This window comes from Stylophora pistillata, chromosome 3 (genome assembly GCF_964205215.1).
Source record: "Stylophora pistillata chromosome 3, jaStyPist1.2, whole genome shotgun sequence".
In the NCBI taxonomy this organism is placed as follows: Eukaryota; Metazoa; Cnidaria; class Anthozoa; order Scleractinia; family Pocilloporidae; genus Stylophora; species Stylophora pistillata.
The window spans coordinates 36,725,144-36,740,169 of NC_142521.1; the positions used below are offsets into that span (position 1 = coordinate 36,725,144).

General features: G+C 38.1%; 2 protein-coding genes across 6 annotated transcripts in view; both read left to right on the forward strand.

The window, feature by feature from the left end:
- LOC148735895 (NLR family CARD domain-containing protein 4-like) overlaps positions 1-3,852 on the forward strand; it is a 105,966-nt gene extending 102,114 nt beyond the window's left edge. For all 4 annotated transcript variants that reach the window (XM_088753228.1, XM_088753229.1, XM_088753231.1 and 1 more), the window contains 2 exons: positions 2,763-3,058; positions 3,604-3,852. In XM_088753228.1, coding sequence (XP_088609354.1) covers positions 2,763-3,044 — 282 coding nt within the window. In that variant the 3' untranslated portion in view covers positions 3,045-3,058; positions 3,604-3,852. The remainder of the gene's footprint in view (positions 1-2,762; positions 3,059-3,603) is intronic.
- LOC148735902 (uncharacterized) overlaps positions 1-15,026 on the forward strand; it is a 48,710-nt gene that overhangs the window by 19,592 nt on the left and 14,092 nt on the right. Inside the window, exon 1 of one of the 2 annotated variants that reach the window (XM_088753251.1) lies at positions 11,816-12,037. The exons of the other annotated variant lie outside the window; for it this stretch is intronic. The gene's annotated coding sequence lies outside the window, so the exon portion shown is untranslated. Of the gene's footprint in view, positions 1-11,815; positions 12,038-15,026 lie in introns of those variants that run through there. 2 annotated transcript variants of the gene reach the window in all.

A 15,026-nucleotide genomic window follows, 5' to 3' on the forward strand; every position in this document is an offset into this window, starting at 1 on the left:
TTTCCAATAACTTGCTTTGAACTCAATTAATCAGATTATTTTTCGTGAGAAAGAATACAGTCTTCAGGAACAGTCACTGTTTTCAGAATTTTCTCTTTCTATTTTGCGACGTTAGGAGCCAATGTTGTAGACGGAGACCGTAACAAACCCACGTTAAGTACTTTTATGGCTCATGCGTAGCTTGTTCAAAGATGATTTGAAGAAAAAAAATTACGAAGATTAAATTTAGGGACTTCCAAATGACTTGATATTTCCTGCTTACACAATAATTAAAAACTTTGGGAGTTCATTCGATTGACCTTTGCTTTGCTTGTGTAGTTACGCCTTACTTGAGAGAGAAAAAAATAGACGAGTTGTGAGAATATTTGTCTGACCAAGCTCCTCGGATCAATTTTGAATTTTGAAATTGTTCGGCTTCTGTTATTATTGTGGGATGCTTTTATTTGGGTGAAGTTGTTCCCTACATTCTATGCAGGCATTTATTCGCTTTTGCTATCAGGGAGCGTGAGCCCCAAAAAATATAAATGAGCAAAGAAAAGGGATTTTTTCCTTTTTTAAAATCCGAATTGGTTTTTTTAAGTGAAAGTCGCGTTGATTCTATTGTCATATCTTCACGACTTAAAGGTTTGTGCCGATGATAGGAAATAATTCAACAAAAGTTGAAGGTGTAATGATTGTCTTCTTTAACGAAACTGGTACGGTGTTATAATTTACTGGGACTTAAATGGTTTCCTTATACTTATTTATCAGTTGGATTCTTTTCTTCTTTGGATTATTTGCTCGTGTTGAGTAATTCTGTCAGTTGCTCGTAGAGCCTCCTGGTCTCCTAGGTCTCCATGATAACACTATTTTGTTTTGAAAAATACAAAGACAAACATTGCAAATAATGAATTTTTCTTGAGTGAATCTCGTAAGTCTCTGTCTCAACTTGGTCTTGCAATCGTCCATTAAATAATCCTGAGCAATGATATTTTTTAACCTCAGTTTGGCAGACAGTAAAACGGATTCTGTGTACACCTCACGCTGCTTTCCATGTTTCCGTTACATCTTTGCTTGTTTGGATATGTTTTGCGGAAAAATATTTTGAAAATTGAATAAAGAAAGAAACAAATTTAGCTTTCAAGACTTGAGTACTACATGTTTTCTGTTGGTAGTGTCCAGTATAGTACATGAAGTTGTCATAATGGAACGAGGCTTGGTGATATTTTTTGATAAACTTTGTGAGTTCATTTGATTAGCCTTTGTTTTTGACGTAATATTGAAAGAGAAATCTTCTGTAGTTACGCCTTACATGAGGGAGAGAAGAATAGATGAATTGTGAGACTTTTTCTCTGTCAAAATTTCTTTGGGTAATTAGGATTTTAATTTTTGAAATTTTTAGGCTTGTGTTGTTTTTGTGGGATGTGTTTATTTGGGTTTTTATTTGAGAACCCGCCAATAAACAACTAAAAAACAAAACAAATCATTTTAAAAGGCGCGACCCGCGACACGCGACCATTAGTCAAACTCGGCACTGTGTTATAATTTATTCGCTCTTGAATGGTTTCCTTATTCTTATTTGTCAGTTGGATTCTTTTCTCTTTTGGTTACTCTGCTCATGTTTTGTAACTCTGTCAGAAATCAAGGCCTATCGGTCTCCTGCGTCGAATAAGCTCATTTTTGAAGAAAAATTAAAGAACAACATTGTTGATAATGAAGTTGTTAAACTTGCTATCCTATGTTTGTTTCTGCTTGGTCTCCCGTAAATCCTAACAAAATAAGTTTTAAACTTCAATTTACCACACACCGTGGAGTTGATTCTGTGTACACTTTACGCTGCCTCCCAAGTTTCTGTGACATCGCTGAACGTAAACAACTTTTTGATGTGAAACTCTTACTACCATCACTAGAACAAAAGATCTGCCTACCTTATAATTATTCGCTGCTCGTGTTGTCTTTCTTGTGGAAAGTGGGCGTTATTATTTCCTTCGAGGAATACGGAAATGCTGCATTGTCCTTCTCATCTAAAAAAAAAAAGAGAAAAGCAGACAATTAACTTGTGTGGGATGAAATGATAGGTTAGGAGGCGTTAGTTGAGCGGAGCACAAGTGTGAACCTTGAACTTGGTTTTGATTTGTTTTGTTTTGTTTTTTATCATTATTATTTACTGGGTGTCTCGCATTTACTTCAAACACGGAGTTTTGTCAGAATAGTAAGGTTACATTGAAAGGAAAACTCTATGCTTCTTGTAAAGCTGAGAAAAACATAACAACGAGAACCCCAGATCATCAAAAATGAACATCTAGAGTTAAAATATGCCGACTAAGTGTGTTGTATGAGGAATGTATGAAGCGCGATACTCTCTTGCAAATTTCGCACGTTGCCACATCTTTCTACAACACACTTAGTCGGCATATTTTCGGACAATATCGACTACAACCTTCCCAAACAAGTGAAAATGTGTGAAATGCAGACTTTCGTGTTCTCGATTTGACGTCACATTACCCGCTAGAGCCATTCCTCTTTAAACTCAGTCGTGGGGCAAGATGGCGGCTGATTTTCCGTATTTTGACCGGGCGCAGAAAAATGAAGATTTGAGGAAATAAAAAAAATTTTAACAGAAATACTCTAAAAAATACGGTTACTTCGTTGAGCGAAAAAAATTTTTTGGGTTTAGGTGCACTTTAACTATTTAACTTGCTTGAAAATGCAAGTTGAGTGTTACAAATATAAATGGTGCTGTGGTTGATATTGTTGCCTTTTTCCTTTTTTTCTTGTCATAGGAGTGGGAATCTTCAGGGGGGGAGGAGATCATCTATCGACCTCTTACAACAGTTGAGCTGAAAGAAAAAGGAATAAGGTTCAGAAAAGAGCCAGGTGCTGATGATGATGATGATGATGATGATGATGAATTTGACGATGACTCTGACGATAACTGTGGTGATGACGATGATGAGGAGGAGGACGATGAGGATGATGACGATAACTATGGTGATGTTGATGATGATGAGCAGGAGAAGGAGGATGATGATGACGACGACGATGATGATAATGGTGTTGAGTGAGCGCTTGGAAAAAGGTTTCTATGGGAACTGATATATCGAATACGAGCAGAGTAGTAATTATTATTTAGAATAATTTGGCTGTTCTCAAGTCGTGTGTTGTGGCAGCGAGGTAACGAAGATTTAATCTGAAATCTGCATGACAAGCAAATCAGAATGCAGTGTATACAATATTCTCTATTGAGATTGTCATGATAATGTAATTTGGTCACTCTTCTTTCTGACTGGCTTTTTTAAGTGTTCAAGTTAGCTGTGACTTAAACCAGTGTTCTGGCAAATCAGAACGCTAAACGAATCTCTCAGGTCATTAGTTTGAAAAACGGTGGGCATTGATCCTACCTATGACCTTTTGGCGCAAAGAAAGAAAGTCGCGTTGAGTAGTCTGTACCAGACTCTCCTTCTTTGGAGACGGTCAAAGCAGGAGAGCTGAAACATTTGAGTAGCTACTCTTCCTTCCCAGACTCCATTTATCACTTACCCAATATTTCGATCGTCTCCACTAACTGTGATACCCTGGCAGAAGCTTGATCGCTAGCTGACAAATATTATTTTCTCTTCACAGGAAATACGGACTTGTGAGACGGAGCGGAAGAATGATATATTGAGCTTAGATCTGTTCACAGGCAGCGATGTTCAATCAAGTAGGCTTGTTTTTAAGCCTTACATTGTTGATGCTTGAAAATGAAAATTTTTAGAAAATCGGTTGCGATCAGAAATGTTTAAGTCGATACTTGGTGTTACATGCTTCAATGCTTGTTTTGTAAATAGTAATTTAGCTCGGCCTACTTTAATAAATGTTTTCATTATTGTACTCTTACTTTTATTGATTTATTAATTAACATTGTCTCAATTGCCAAAGAAAGTTTAGATGTGAAGGTGTAGTCTGATCGTCCGGGTGAGTGTAGTCCTGAGAAGGACTGTTGTCGGTGGCAGTGACTGACGTTTCGACAACCTGTGCGGAAGTTATCATCAGAGTCAAGAATGATGATGACTTCACCTCACTCTGATGATGACTTCCGCACAGGTTGTCGAAACGTCAGTCACTGCCACCGACAACAGTCCTTCTCAGGACTACACTCACCCGGACGATCAGACTACACCTTCACATGTTACCCCCGGGTTCAAACCATTTACTGTAAAGTTTAGATGGTGTGAGAGTGTTTGACAGAGACAATAGGTACCACGTCTATCCTTGTTGCTCGGGCCCCGGCGATAGCAAATTTATTGAATTAGTTATTTTACAGTTAAACACATTTCGCGCTGAATAATATTTGTTGCTGGATTTTGAATTCAAGAGAATATACTTGGACACGGGTACCCCTATGGTACGAGTAAAAGCCTGTAAATTTTCGTGGGTTTATTTTGCCTCGTTTCCCTATAATTTATAGCTGAATTTGACGGCCTGAATTGTAGAATATATACGCATTATGCGCTCCACGAACCCACCTTTTAAATGTTGTTACTGATGCTTTGTTGTTGATCGGGTTTTGCTTTGTGTTTTTCCTATAAACAACGTTTTGGTATCTCTTCCCACAAGCCGCCCGTCTTTAATTGTCCTACGCTGAAATATTCGATCAGCAGGCAGCACGAGTCACTGACTCTTGGCATTAGCATCCATTCCTCTCTACCGCTGTGGCGCTAAGTCTGTCAAGTTTTGAGGCGAAGAAACAAGCAAAAAAAGGAAAAGAAAAAGGAGTAAGAGAGAGAGAGGAGAGAGAAAATCAAAAGAGTGTGAGTAGTCTCTGTCTTCTCTTCTTTTATCTCCCTTTTCTCTTCGCTCGAGCGCCACTAAAGCAAGCGTGATATTCAAAGTAGTTGTCACACCCTCGTACATAGGGTTTACAATAGCTCCTTAGGTTTCGGGCTTAATTCCCCCAAAAGGGGAATTTGTGTACACTTGCTAGAAATAATCAGAAGACCCGATTAGTGTCTTTTGAAATTATTTTATTTTAGGTGACTTTCAAGTTTCTTTACAGTCCAATCGTTATCATGAACAACACACTATTTTCAGTTTATCTTTGAAATCAATGAAATGTCAATTGACATACAAGGGATTCCATATTTTTAAGTTTGTTAATTTGTCACCAATTACGTCAAACCGGAAACGGATATTATGCAGCCATAGATAAATCGAATGAGTATTCTTGATAAGGGATAACTTGAGAGGCCTTACATGACTCTACTCTTCGATAGGGTGCTAGCGACCCCACCCAAGACTGGTATCATGTGCAGCGCTCTATCAACGAATCCTGGGTTTTCAACTTACTGTTGTCGGCTCTGATTGAGTAGCAGCTGTTGTCTCAAGCTCTCCACTGTCTTCTCTATGCCTTTATTTGATCTCTACATTAGCGCAAGTCGTTAGTTGCATGTTTGGTTTTCTTGAATGAAATTTCGTCTTTGTTTTTCAGCTTGCATCATTCTCGCCTTGACCATGTTCTCCATTTCTTGTCGTTGGACTCGCTACTTCAGATTCCATCTATTCACGGAGTCTTTTTTTCCTCCTCCTGTTTTTCCTGCAGCATTTCCATCTATTTACAAGAAAAAGTTCAGGTCAGACTGCCTAACCCTAACCCTAACCTAGCCATGTTTTACGTGTGTGTTCACAAACTGTAACTGAACAGTTTTGGCTGTTTCTATAGTTAACTTGGTCATGAAAAATTGGAATTATTAAAGATTTTTCCTGACTAAGTCAATCAAAGAAAGCTGGGAAGCGCTGTAACTGTTATTTTTAGGCATTCAAGGTTTTATGGACAAATATTTATATATATTTATCGCTTACTAATCCAAGTTAGGTCCTTCCATGAAATGAACAAGCTGCAGCCTCCATCTGGTGCAAAATATGCTCAAATATATTGGTCATCAGAAATTGTGTAACAACAGGCGTTAGCAAAACTTAAGGAAAGTTTTGAGACGCTAGGAAAAATTAACCAATGTTATTCTCTTTCCTGAAAATGCCTTTGCACAACCAGAGTTGTGCAAAGGCACTAACTATGGCACAACTCATAATTTTCACCGCGTTCGATTTCGGACCTTTTACTCAGCAGCTTTTTAAATGTATCACAAAGATACGAAAATATCAGTGGAGTAATTAGAGTTGGTTTTGTTAGACTTCTATCTCAGGAATATCGAAACTCTCATACATACACACAAACTGATACTGGGAAAAAAATGGACTTATTTTGACAAGGTTCATCTGAATTATTTTTATTCTAAAGCGCTGAATGAGGCATATTTGAGTAATACCTCCTCACAACCGGTTCGTTCAGGTACCTCTCGGTTGTAATGGAGGATATTCCGATTGTTTCAGCCTCTAACTGACCAATTGCTTGGTCAAGTACAGTTTCTGATCTGTTTAGTGCTGTAGAGTCTACGAAATGCCTTGCTACATGTTAAGGACACTAGACAGCAGGCTCATTTTTAAATTGATTGTTTGATTAGTTCACTAATATCAGCATGATCTTAGATACTTACTGATTACAATTGTTGTGAGATAAAATTGGAAGATTTTATTTTGAGAATTTTCCAGTTAAGCGTTTTGTTTTGTTACGCCTTGCCTTTTGCGCCTAGGTGTTGTTTTGCTAGATTTATAGTTTTGATCTTTTATTTTTAGTGTATGCTCGAACTTGGCTCAGTTCGCGGATTTCCTTCTTACCGTGCTAGACATTTATTCGCTTGTTATGGTTGAGAATAATGAGGTTTACCCACACCGAAGATCCTGTTTTTGCGCGCGATTCTCGTGCGCAGCTCGATGATTGGCGTTTGATTGGTTCCTTGGTGCTCGCCAAGTACTTCGGAGCGAGCCACCCAATTTCCCTCTTTGCAAAACAACGGATACACTATGGAAACTCCCACGGTCAGCTAACCCAGACATGTCTGCGATTTTTGTATTTAATACGTGGACACTCCTCGCTAAAAAGTAGTTGTAGGAGAAGAAAAGACCTGAAACGTTGTAGTAGGAAACAGTAAAAAGAGAAGAGTCCAGAGTCTTGGTACTTCTTGTTAAAAGTCAAGCGAATTGCTAACCCCCCAACACGATGTATATCTGTTTTTCTGTATCCCTATCGGTTTTGTAAGTAGACCTTTCAGCGTCACTACGCGCATAAAAAAGGCGAGTTTAGCGTCCCTTAAATCAGTTCTTCTTAAGTTTTTGAGCAGTCTTGGTAAACTTTCGCCCTTTCGTTTTCTCAACCTTTCGCACAAGCAGAACCGTTATATCAGTACCTCTGCAACTTTGCCCATTTCTGGTCTAGTTTTTTCAGTGTTGGGCGACAATGCACGAAGAGATATTCCGTTGTATGGCCAAAATTGTACCAAATGCAAGTGAACGTCCACAATTTAGATAAGAACAATGGGTTGTTAACCAGCCACCAAAATTCTTGTATTTTGTTTCGAAACTTTTGTACTGTTTTATTTGTGTTGTTCTTTGTCATTTGAATCTCGTTATTGGCGTTGGGGCACAGCTTTTTATACGCGATTCTTTGATTATGTATTCAACGAAATTTCATAGATTAACAGAACTTGTTGTATTATTGTTTCAGCTTACGATCCATAGATTGATCGATTGTGAGATTGATTGTGATTTTCATCGATGATTGTGGTCCGTGGTCGATTGCCTTTCAAGAGTAAAGACTCGTACAAACGGTCAACTTTGGTTTGTTATCTCGATCTGTAAAATAGTCCACAAACGCCTCGTTGACCGCGTCTTGGAGCGACGCCCTCTTTAAACTTGAGAATCTAGATTTGTGGTCGCCGCAAACGCTACACTACAGATGTTACCGATGTGAAGATCCATCCGCGTATGAACATGAAGACATGCATGGCTGCGTGTGTTGTTATCAGCTATAACTATGTCATAGGCTGACTGGACATGGGGAATCACTCCAGGAGGGTGTTAATGGCCTTCACGTAAACTCCAACTAGGTCAGCCAGACCTGCAAATAGAGTGGGTCATCGAAGGATGGAAAATTAACTTCAACTTAAAGGACCGGTCTTTGAGGAAATTTTGGACAAGTTAGGTGTTGCTCTCTCAAGAGAGATGAAGTTAAATGGAGACCTAACACAATAAGCTTTTCTTCCACCAGTAACTAGTTCAACCCATCGTTGAGGTTGTGCTTAGGAGTGAGCTCGGGATCCTTTTCAACAAGACCTTGCACTTTTCTCTCCTCGGCAGAGAAACCTTAACTGTTGACCAGACTTCTGTACGTGTTGATGTTTTCATAAATTCCTCATTTCTAAAAGGTGGACGGAGGTAGTTTCATGGCTACGAAGCCAGGGGAAGAAACCCAAAATGCTTTCAGCTACTTTTTGGGTGTGACCTGCATTTTCCATTCATCGTTCCTTGAAAACCTGTTTGATTAAACAAGGAGCTGGTTTAGAGATCATAACTCAGCGAGTCTGAGGAGACGACGGAAAGGTGGCCACACCCTCTTGCTTTTTTTCCCTGTATATTCACGAAATGCTTTGATGTGCTTGCTTCTCGAAGTATTAAAATTTAATCAAGACCTTGATATCCCGCGAACCAATTTTCAAAACCCTTCTCCCCAAGGATGAAGCAAATTAGAAAGTCCTCAGTGTTGTCAAGGTGAACCAGTCAATCAGTTCAGTTTTTGTTAATAGGATACAACTAAATTTAAAGCGTAGTCAAAATATAGATGAACTAAACAGACATACCAAATTACTAATTAAATTACTAAAAGTGGAAATAAAGCTTTTTACTCTGGTTTTGGTTGAGTTACATGTAAGAGAACATCTCCATGAGTTTAGACGATTTGTGATGAGTTGGTTAGGTTTGCCATTGGAACCAGCAGATTTACAACGTTCAAGTTAGATCAGAAGAGTTTAGTAAGCCTGTGCCTCTCTAACAGGGAGAAAATAAAATTCAAAAGTGGGTGTTTTCTTTTGTATGTTGATAACACTCGTCATCCACAGGTAGGTCAACACTACTCCATCGTTAAATCAGAAGAGTTTGGTAAACCTGTGCCTCACTAACAAGGAGAAAATAAAAATCAAGAGTGGGTGTTTTCTTTTGTATGTTGATAACACCCGTGTACATGTCAAGGTCAAGACTACTTCATCAATTAATTAATGGTGAAATGGAGAAATCGTTACTGAAGATCGCATATGTGAACAGAACTACACTAACATTCCCAATTAAAGAACGGCCACTTGACTTGCCGTTTTATTAAAGAGGCCTCAGATTCTTCCAGAAGGAAACAGCAGAGCGAAGCTGAGGAGATCAGATGCTGCTTTGTCGCAGAAATGCATGGTTGATTTTTGTTTTATTGCTGTGACCTTATTTTGCTGTTATTAGTAATTTTTCCAAATTTTTATTTGTTAAAGATCAGCAAACTTTTCAATGGAAATGAACCTGAGACAAGAATTTTCTTTTGAATTGATTGATAAATCCAAGGTGGATGATTGTCTCGAATGTTTGCTCGTTAAATCGGAGCGTGATCATCAATATCCTGCAGATGTACTACCGCGTGTAAATAGCGGCTGATAAGCCCCCCCCCCCCCCAACTTATAACCTCCCCTTTGTTATAGACCCATTTACCTGTAAACAACAACAAAACAAATCTGACTATAAGCCCCAAACTAGCCTCTCTGTAAGAGGTAGGAACTCTGTGCTGTTTCAAACTAAAAGTTTGAAAAGTGCGAAACAATAATTTCCATGGTACAAAAGTGCGAAACAATAAATTCCATGGTACAAAACTGGTCACAAGCCACTGATGCCACAGGCGCAGCTGTTAGAGTGGTATTTTTCGACTATCGTAAGTCTTTTGATCTTATTGATCACAATTTGCTGGCCAGAAAGATCAAAGCCTTGGACATGCCACGGTGGGTTCGCGTCTGGGTGCTGGATTTTCTGTCAGACAGGAAACAACGTGTCAGGTTGTCATCAGACTGCAGGTCAGAGTGGGGCTCAGTCCCCGCCGGGGTACCACAGGGGACCAAGCTTGGTCCCTGGTTGTCCTTATTAATGATCAACGATCTTGAGGTGGACGCGCTCACTTGGAAGTATGTAGACGACACGACTATCGCCCAAACGATACCGCGAGGTTTGACAAGTGATGTACAAAGCGCAGTTTCCGCTGTTGAGGCGTGGTCGATCGAAAATAGGATGGAACTGAACGCGGATAAATGCAAGGAGATGCGCATTGACTTTAAAAGGAACACTCACAATTTTCTACCAATTGTGATTAATGGCAAGGAACTGTCAGTATCAAGCAGTGTAAAAATCCTAGGAGTCACTATTAGCTCAGATTTCAGAAATGGAACGAACATATTTCAGAGTGCATTAAGAAAGCGAACAAGCGCCTGTATTTTATTGTTCGCAAACGTTCCACTGAGCGACATTATAAATTTTTATTGCACCGTGATAAGATCTGTTTTAGAGTACTGTGCGCTAGTTTTCCATCACGCGCTCCCACAGTATCTTAGTGACGACATTGAACGAGTGCAAAAGAGAGCGCTCTCCATCATTTGTCCTTATGCCTCATATTTCGAATGTTTGGACAGGTTCGACTTAGTAACCTTGCACGCGAGACGCGTGGCTCTGTGTAGCAAGCTTATCGAGTCTATCACGTCATGCCCGGATCACAAACTCGTGCCTGTCTTACCTCCTAAGAGAGAACACAGATATAATCTAAGACAGTCCAGCGCTTATGCCATGCCCCGTACACATGCAAATCGTTTTAAGAACACTTTTATTCCAAGTATGTGTACATAAAATTTTTTTTTAGACTAGTTTTGTACATATTCATATATAGAGAGTTTTTGGCATTTGTGGTTTTATTATAATTTCAATTGTATTTATTCCTAGTTCTAAGTAATTGTAACGCAATTCAGTCTACGGACTGCCATGTTCGATATTCTAATAAACTAAACTATGTTTCATATGTTTGTTGTTGTTAAACTAAACTATCTAAACTATCTATCTATCTAATAAGTTGACCTCTCCATTTTGTATTAAAAAGAAAAAAAAATTGAAAGGAACCTACACAAAACAAACAAACAAACAATCTTTCATAGTAAATCGCAGACGGCTTCTTGTTGTATCAAATTACTATCAAAGGGCTACAGTATTTTCTCTCTTGCTTCCCTTTAATTTTAACCAGACATATGTTCAGACAAAAGGGTGTATCGCCTGATTCTCGTTCTCTTACATTCACTTCGCCCAACTTGATGTGCTTTATCTGATGTGATGTAGACGTTAGCGCATGTTTTGTGGAATGTCTGATTGGTTTTCTGAGATACTGCAACAGATGACGGAGATAAGCTCTATCTCTTGTCCGAAATGGAAAATGTTGTTCAAAATTACACTAGTTTCCTAACTAGAGAGCTTAGAGGTAATTATGTCTAGACAATAGCCCATTTCCGAATTACCCTTGGCCTCTTTTTCAGGACGAGGCCTGGTGCTCTGCCATTCTTGTTAAAATGAGTTTCATTTGCATGTGAATGAATACTTATAATCATATGAAAGGATGAGCACCAGGACTCGTTTTAAAAATGAGGCCAAGGGTAATTCGGAAATTGGCTATTATGGCCGTGCCTTGGTACGCATATTCAACATGTCCTCAGACAGTCACGGAATGCTTAAACTCCAGTATTTCGCTGGATATTTCTCTTTCTTTTTATGACTTAAAGGGCCATCTGTGGAATTTTCGGCAAAACTGTTACTACCACAAGTAACAATGAGACATATTTTTAGAACATTCATCACTTCCGTCTTGCGCTAAAGATTATCTTATCACGTGACTGACTTGCATGAGTGGAATGCACTAGCTGGGCAGTTTCCGTGTGAAATCAACAGTCCAGTGGAGTAAAGTTTCAGCTAAAGAATCCTTGTGTTTCCTTCTTTCATCTCAGCTCTGAAGTTGAAAAACAGTTCTTTATGTAAAGGACATTTCACCAAGTCGAAGTTGTACAGCAGCTGTTGCTCAGTTTCATTAAACACCAACATTTGCAGTCGTCGAGTAGAGAGGAAAGTTACGGAGGTAAGGTTGTTGTCTGCTAACATAAGCGAGCATGCATTTATTAGATTGTTTTACTGGATGTCCAAGGTTTCATAGTCATGTATGTGCGAATAATATGGCACAGTTTTATGGCTGCTTAGGTGAGCTTTGGAGATTGGCATTTACAACAGTTGTATAATAAATATGCTCATTTTAGATTAGCAACCTTTGCATTGCTTTTTCATGAATGTGAAAGTTGCTTATCTCATCATGTTCCTGGTTATTTATAGGAAACTGCACCTATGAATTCTTTGTTTTCCCAGTATCTCATTGCTGTTTGGTTGTCTATTTGTTTTATTTCATTTACTTGAGACTATTTTTTGAAAAATAGATGACTTTCGATTTCATCGGTATAACTGCGTCCATTCAAGACATCAATTTAAATGTATTTGGATATGGTCATCAACAACAGTTTGCAAATATTAAAACTTAAATTACCACATTGAAAAACATCTCGGCCTGGAGAATTAGACTTTATTCCAGTGAACTGAATGGCTAAAGCCAAGATAATTCTGGAATATCGTGAATGCTTCTAGAGGATTTTTTAATGTGACATGCATTTGCGATCATGACTTTGCCCAGCTTCCTATATCCCAGCGGTTTACGAATAAGTCGTCTTTTTCTTCAAGTTAATTTTGATATTGTTGGCAATTAATTAAAAGTGCTATATTCTAATTTTTACCATTTACTGCTGTAGTTGCTAATTTAAATATAGTTGCTCTGACACTGAAGAGCACTCGGTTTGAAACTTTTAATTTCTGTCACCCTCAAACCCCTGTGAGATGTTTGTTCTATTTTAACTTACCCCTGGGATAAATTTAAATTTTACTTGTGGACTTGAGACTATAGTAAAGAACATTGTCTTTTCCAATCCCTACAAGCTTCTTGTTACTAATCTGAGCTACTTTGAAATGATCACCTAGTTCTGTTTTTATTTCATTGTTAACTAAGCTAGGGTGTAGAATTCATTTTTACTTACAGGTGCCATTAGCGTCAATTAAACAATTGTGATTGAGTTGCCAGATGAAGCAATAATTTGGTTGCCAGTAAATCTCAGTGATTAAAAAAGTGTTCTCGATCTTTACTTGCAATGCAAAAAAGTTTTTAAGACCCTGCTGACACTTCGCTGTAAACCAGCATGATGTTATACCAGCCAACATTAAATGGTGTAGGGGGATTCGGTTTTTTCAAAATGGATTTCCCACAATGGGCTCTGTCACATAATGTGTATCAGTATAGTTTTGATCAGTAAACTTGACAAGTAAATTGCAAGGCAACCGGATTCAAATTGTGTGGAAGTTGTGCAGTGAGATTTTATAATAATGTGATTAATTTGCTCAAAGAACCATCGTCCATTTCAGATTGTTGCACCCCAGTTGGTTTACAATTATTGTAATTTATCAAGCTAAAACAAAATAATTTTTGCCAAATAGTGCATTTGGTAACCTTTCCACTGATATAATTATATTTCATGTTGGTTATACTTTTAAATAGCATGTTGAGAATTTTTTTTACAAAGGAAACCCATGAAGGTCTATAGTATCCTTAAAAAACAACACTGCGAAAATGTTTGATGCATGTAGATTGCCTGCTAGCTTTAATTTACTAACCCTTAGATTATAGTTGCAAACATTCAATTTTCAGTGGCATTGTCAGCCAGGTCAGGTTGCAATAATTCTCCTTGTCTCCATAAAATTAATTGTATAAATCTATGTTTTTCTTTTGGAATTTTGTGTGCAAAATTTTTATATTTGAATGGATTGTTCATGTAAATGTATCTTGTTAAATATAAAGTGTATTTGTTAGTAACGTTTTTAATCGTGTACAGTTACTGTAATATTTTTAATTGGCACTATATAGTGGAGCTTTTGTTTTGACAAATGACTCAGAAGTGAGAGCCTGTTTTAGTGGCAAATCGATATGTTCAGGAGCAAAAAAACAAAAAGTTACAATTTAAACTTACTATCTGAACAACTCACTTGTTATTCTTTTATGGTGTATGCATATTTAACCGTTAGATATAAACAATGGTTAATCTGCACAATAAATAAATTTTGTGTTGCCTTTTGTCTGTTTGGTAATAGATCGCAGGTGACATCAAAATGCAAAAAGAACAAAAATTAGTGGTGCAGCCAAGTGTGTTACTGACATACTTCCTATGTTTTGTCATCTTCTGTGATCTATTACTGTATAGACCCAAGGCAAATGGAATCTATTTGGTTTTTTTTATCACAAAGCAAAAATCTGTTAACCATTAACACTGTAACTCCATACTGTTCTGTTTACATTTTTAAGATGTGACAAGAAGAGTTTGTTGAACAATTTAGAGCTTTTTCCAGTTGTTGATCATTTCCTTGCTTCTCCTGATCTTAATGTGTGACCCAGGGGTGTTATTGTAAGGAGAAAAAAACTGCTGATCCTTCTTAGGGGTTAAAGGGTTTAAGCGGTGTCATCATCTATGGGTTTGTTCTCAAATAGATTTAATTTATTAGATTCACCACAGGCAGGAATACCACAACAGCTTGGGCCAGTTAATGCAGGCCCAGTAAACCCACCCATCCCACCCAGGGAAGGGCATCCATCACATAGTAATCCCGTGTGTTTGAAATTAACGTCTCCTACCCCCAACCCTGCAGGAGACGGGACCTCCATTTATTCGTCCATATCCGAGAAGACTAGAATATCTAACCATTTCTTGATGTTATAGGGGAATCCTTGTTTACAATATTTGCCTCATTAGCATAAGCAATTCAGTTTCTGATGGAGCTAAAAATAAATCAGTTCTGAATATCAAAAGGTCAAAGTACGATTAACTCGGCCAATGAATATGAGTCTGATGCATTGAATACTTTTTGTGCAGCATGGGTTTAAAAACTCAAAATTCTACATAGAATGTGTGAGCTCATTAGCGCTTTTGCCACCCAGAAATTTTGCAGTTTTTGATGGACTATTTCTCCTTGAATATTACACC